We start from the raw sequence: 6,295 nt of genomic DNA, 5'->3' as shown, positions 1-6,295 counted from the left end.
ATCTTCCTTCCGAGGAGTGGCTGGTGGGTTTGAACCGCCAGCCTTCTGGTTAGCAGTCAAGTGCCTTAGCCACTATGCTACCAGAGCTCACATGCACAAGCACACACATACATGTCAAAGAAAATTTGAAAGGACACACACCAAAATAATAGTGGTTACTTTGGGGTGGTGGCTACAGTAATTTTATGTGGGGTTTTGGGGGAAGATTTTTTTCCTTGTACTTTCTAATTTCTAAATATTGAGTATGTTCTGTTTTTATAATTAACAAAAATGTTTATTTAAAAGAATTGATGTACTTATACCCCTATATAATTAAATGCTGGCTGTGTTCCCTGATGAGGTGTTAAAAGACTTGATCAAGTTGGATTAAGTTCCTTGACAAGTTTTAGAAAATAAAGGTTTAAGAAAATGGAAGCAGGTATACTTTTAAAAACTATCAGAGCCCATAAAATACATGCATGGATCACTGTCTAGTAAATGAAATGTATTAAAATACAAATATCTTGAAACTGGAAGAAATGACCACTACAAACCTGCTTTCTGCTTTGAGCTCTTGCATTCCGTAATCTTCGAGCAGAATAAAAGATAAAATAGCCCACAGTTGCTGCCGTAATTATAAAAAAAGACACGGAAACGAAGAAAATTGAGTAGTGATTCACCCAAGGGCCATGCTTTTTCCCTACTTCGATGACCATTGTGACTTGTATGCCCTTTTGAATAGACTGTAGAATTTTTGTGCCTTTCAGATTGCCAATCATGATTGCAACAATGTCTCCTGCACCTGTAAAAGAAAGAATTCAAATTTAGTTTGGTAAAGCCTCCTTAGTATAAAAATCCAATTGCTAAGATGATTTTCAATGAATCCCAATGAGACAAAGGACATTCATTCATTCAATTAACATTTATTGAGCCTCTACGCATATAACAGCTGTAGAGGATAGAAGCATGCATGAGGCTTGGTTCCTGACCTTACAGAACTCAAAGTCTAAGAAGGAAGCTAAGATATTTAACAAATATCTCCTCCCCGGATCTGAGTAAAGGAGCTCTGTGGTGCATTTGCCTGCTAACCAGAACACTGGCCATTCAAACCCATCAGCCCCTCCACTGAAGGAAGAGGAGGCAATCTACTTCCATAAAGATTCACTACCTTGGAAATCCAAGGGGTGTCACTATGAGTCTGAATCGACTCAATGGCAATGAGTTTGATTTTTTTTTTATTAGGGTGACAGTACTGAGTTTGGGGCACCATTTGAGTCTTATACGAAAGCTTGCTTAATGATAATTATTGTTCCCTGACTGGTAGAAAATAGGGCTTACATCCTGAAGAATCTGAGATTTGAGATATACAGAAATATCTAACTAAAATGTATGATGATTTACATATCAAATTTAGTACTCTGAGACAAATAAAGTCCAGAAACCCAAATGCAATATGTATACATATGTCCAACAAGTGTCATTTTTCTATATCCCCAAAAGCAATATAAAATTTGTCCAAGGTGCTCTACGGTTTCACATGGAATTGATCAGGTTAACAATAAGGGTAACAAGTAGACTGATAGAAATTTATGTTTTTAGTCTATATCAATTAAAAAGAACCCCAAAATTAGATGAAACTTAACATTGAAGGTTCAATATTTATAATACCTTTCTCTCTACCCCCAACAATATAAGTCTTGAGAAAAGAATAAAGGACAAACATCTTTCCCAATGTGAGAATGTCAGATTACTCATGTCATTCCAATGCTTATCAAGGTTTATATCCCTTCTAGTTTATCTGACCTAATAAGACCAACAATCTTAAGCAAAAGAATAGAGTTCTTTGAATGTTAAGAGATTGCCAACTGCAGAAACCTCCCACTGATATTAGGTAAAGGTACTAACCTAGGTTAATGATCAAACTCCAATCTGGCATAAACAGAAACACACATATACACACAGAACTCTAAAAAGGACCTTTAGACTAGGACTTAAATACAAAAATACAATATTAAAATAGTACTCATGGTTTCAATGATCAAATTAAGAATAAAAATCTTAAATAGTCATGTAAACAGTAGAATCATTATCCAAGTAGTGCCTTAAATTTGAGTCCCTGGTTGCCAGAGTCTTCAAAAGATTAGGCTAAACAGAACTACCTCATAACACACACTAGCTGGGATCCTCTCTTATTTGAAGTCATTAATTCAAAAAAATGTTAGTAGGGTATTGTCACAGATCCTTAAAGTTCCAAAAGACTATTTGTTACATACGCTAGACAATGGGTTAAAACTTTATGACTTTACTGACTCATTTCACATTGCTGTTTGTTAGAGGCTAACGACTCACTTTGTTCTAGTTTACATGGAGAAAATCTCTAAAGAAGTGGGGGGAATGAAGGAGTCTGTAGTATCTTTCTCCTTTATCAGTATAAGATGACTCAAATATTCCTTATGTGTCTGGAGCTTTGGTTATTTTGCAAGTTATGGGCTCTTTTTTACAAATTATCTGAGGGTCTTTAAATGGCACCCTATGACACTAAAAGCACAGATATCTCCATTCTATTTTATCATTATTTGCCTTTTTTCTGCAAGCCATCTATCAGGAAAAATTTGGTTATATAAAGTTTTGATTAATTATGTAACCTAGTGTTCATTTCTGATATTGTAAACCATAATCTTTGAAAGCACAGAGATTTTGAAAATGAGGCTGTGGAATATATTAAAATATTAAAGACCTTTGAAATCACAGATGTGCCCTTTTATTAAGTTTTTATTCTTTTAGAAGATATGAGGTGGGTGGCAGTGGTGGGTGCTCAGGAACATATTGGCTATTGTGGTCAGATGGAAATTAAAAAACAAGGATAATCAGACATGTACATAGTCTACACATTACAAACAATACGGTGTTTCAATCCTCCCAATCCATATTCATACCCACAATATATAGCCCAACTATAAAACATCTATTGAAGTAGCCCTCTAATCATATAAAAGACCTATCTCTAAGCATTATAGATCTCTTCCTCCCCACACCCTTGCAACCATCTAAAAACTGCTCCTCCTCCATTGTGCCTCACCAAACTCTCTCACACCCTCGAGTTGGATCCAACTCACAGTGACCCCTCCCCTTGGGCTTCCGAGGCAGTATCACTTCCGAGGAGTGGCTGGTGGGTTTGAACCACCAGCCTACTCACAATTAATCACAGCATGACAACCCTTCTGGTCATCTGGGTTAGTAACTTCAAAACCATGTTTGAATCCTCACTGCTCATCCAGTCAGTCATGTAGATGTTACTTACTGGTGTTTCCTATCATCAGATCCTTCTTTCCATTTCTGTTCCTTTAGTATACCTGTTGAAGTCAAGTCCATTCCAACTCATAGCGACCCTACAGGACAGATTAGAACTGCACCATAGGGTTTCAAAGGCTGTAAATCTTGACTTAAGAAGTAAATCTTTACTGCCTCATCCTTCTCCTGCAGAGTAGCTTATGGGTTGGAACCACCAACCTTTTGGTTAGCAGCCCAATGCTTTAACCACAGTGCTACCAGTTCCAAGGCAGTATCACTATGGAAGTAGATTGCCCAATCTTCCTTCCGAGGAGTGGCTGGTGGGTTTGAACGGCCAGCCTTCCGGTTAGCAGTCAAGTGCCTTAGGCACTATGCTACCAGAGCTCCCTTCCCTTAGTATAGGCCCTCAAATTTCCCTTCCTAAACTATTTCAGTAGCCTCCTAACTGGTCTCCCTATATCCAATTATCTCCTCCCCTTAACATTTTATTAGAGTTTATCTTCCCAGTTGACTTTGTCATCACTTGTTTGAATTGGGCTTCTTCCTTGCTCAAAAGTCTTTAGCGGCTAATTATTACTCATTAAAGTCTGACTCCTTGGCCTAACATTAAAAGTCTTATATGGTCTGGCCCTAACTGACCTTTTTAGTTTGATATATCTCTACCATTTCCCACCTCATGAACACTCAGATCTAGCCACATGAGACTGTCTACTACAGTTACCCACTTCTCATACCTCTCCCTCTCGTTTACTGTTTCCTCAGGCTCTACATCTGCTCTGACAGGCCCTGCTCCTTCTCTTCAGGTCAATTTATTACTCAAGTCTTATTCAAATGTTGCCTCCCATATGTTGTTGTTGTTGTTGTGTGCCGTCGAGTCGGCCCCGACTCATAGCGACCCCTCCTTGGGTTTCCGAAGCAGTATCACTACAGAAGTAGGATTGCCCAACCTTCCTTCCGAGGAGTATATAGTTTCCCTATATTCCAAGTCAGAGTGTGAATGTTCCTTTTTTGTTCCCCTAACACTTGGTTTTTAATCTCTATCCAGTATTTCATTTTTCTTTGCATTTTAATTGGCATGATTTATACCTTTTCTAGATTAAGAACATTTTATAAACAGACTTTCTTAATTACAGTAATGCCTTCTTTTATCTGGTATTGTCAGGGAATTAGGTGTTCCATATATAAGCAAATTTTTTCAGGTAACAAAAGCATGCCCTTATACAAATAATTAATTTTAATAATTTTGATGACATTTTTAAAAAAGTAATCCACACTATCCTATTTTATTAACTAGGATACGCTGATTATGATTTATTGACACCAAATCATCTTTATAAGCCATTATTTACTATACTTATTGTTGTTATGTGCCGTCGAGTCAGCCCTGACTCATAGCGACCCCTCCTTGGGTTTCCGAGGCAGTATCACTACGGAAGTAGGATTGCCCAACCTTCCTTCCGAGGAGGGGCTGATGAGTTTGAACCACCAGCCATCTGGTGAGCAGTCAAGTGCCTTAGCCACTATGCTACCAGAGCTCCTATTTACTATACTAAGTATGGTTATTTGTCCCTAAACTGCTATGATATGGAGGGCTTAAGAATCATACAGTCTGACTCATTTATGAATTCTCACTTAATTTGCTGCTTCTAGCAGCATCTCTCCTATCTTTCTAATTTGATACTTTAAATCTATGGTTGTCTCTGAAAAGACGATCCAAACTTGAGTCTAAAGAAAGAATAAAATAGGCTTCCAGAGAGTCTTAGAAGGTTTTGATGCAAGTACTCTGACATTTATATTGGTTTCTCACTGACATTTTTGTTTACTTCCTGAATCCTGGCTATGCTCCGGATAGTGGAAGTAGCCAGATAAGTGACTGGGCTTACCTATAAACTAGGCCTTACTCTAAGTGTTTTACATGCATTAACCCATTTAATCCTCATACCACCCCTATAAAGTAGGTGTTGCGATTATCCCCATTAAAAATGAGGTTGACTAGCTTGTCTAGGATAACACAGGCTAGGAAGGTGCAGAACTGGTAACTAAACCCAGACAGTGTGGCTTTACTGCACTGCTCTTCACCACCATTATACATTACTACTTCATCTTCAATGAAGCCTAATGCTATTATTTGACTATAAAAATGAAAATTAAATAGGTACATCCAGAGATGTAGTGGTGAATGTTTAACAAGTGACTCTTGGTGGTGGGGGATGAAAGTCCTTTGTACCATGTGCCAACTTCCGTGGTGTAAATACTCCTACTATGACCACATTAGCATGGAGTTGGGAACCAGACGAAACCCACTGTCGTCAAGTCAATTCCGACTCACAGTGACCCTGTAGGACATAGTAATACTACCCCATAGGATTTACAAGGCTGTAAATCTTTACAGAAGAAGATTGCCACATCTTTCTCCTGTGGAGCACCTGGTGGATTTGAACCATAGACCTTCTGGTTAGTAGCTGAGCTACTATAACCTCTGCACTAGTGGAATTGGGAAGATTTATGTAAAATTGGCCAAACAAGCAAGTTCTAAAATATCACTGCTTCGAACTGTCAAAACTGAAGTACAAATGTTACACAATTCAAAATTTAACTTGAAACAAATGGACTCCGCTTACTCTTCTTACTTATTCACACCTCTTTTTACAAACCAAAGTCCATACACATACAATCCCAGGTTATGTTTGTTTTTCTACCTACTACTTTGTTGAAAACCACAACATAAGAACTATACTCTGATAACCCAAAGAACAGACTTTCTTTTGTGGAACAGAAGAGAAAAAAAAAAAAAAAAAACCTCTTTTCTGAGTGGGTGTGTTGCTAAAGCAGGCCTAGCTGAGGATTTTTGTCCCTTAAGCTTTTCTCTGCCCTTAAAACATTACAGACCCAAGCGCTCCCATTATGCTTCAGCTGATACTGAACTGCTCAAATTTAAATTGTTGTTGTTGTTGTTGTTGTTGTTGTTTGCCGTCGAGTCGGCCCCGACTCATAGCGACCCCTCCTTGGGTTTCCGAGGCAGTAT

The 6,295-nt window shown here is 38.2% G+C and overlaps 1 protein-coding gene across 1 annotated transcript in view; it reads right to left on the bottom strand.

Annotated features, from left to right (window-relative positions):
• RNF128 (ring finger protein 128) overlaps window positions 1–6,295 on the bottom strand; it is a 188,247-nt gene that overhangs the window by 33,867 nt on the left and 148,085 nt on the right. The window contains exon 2 of the mRNA XM_007952406.2: window positions 534–781. Coding sequence (XP_007950597.1) covers window positions 534–781 — 248 coding nt within the window. The remainder of the gene's footprint in view (window positions 1–533; window positions 782–6,295) is intronic.

This window comes from Orycteropus afer, unplaced genomic scaffold (genome assembly GCF_000298275.1).
Source record: "Orycteropus afer afer isolate SDZICR_OR568_19922 unplaced genomic scaffold, OryAfe1.0 scaffold00336, whole genome shotgun sequence".
NCBI lineage: Eukaryota > Metazoa > Chordata > Mammalia > Tubulidentata > Orycteropodidae > Orycteropus > Orycteropus afer.
This window is presented reverse-complemented; position numbering and strand designations above follow the sequence as displayed.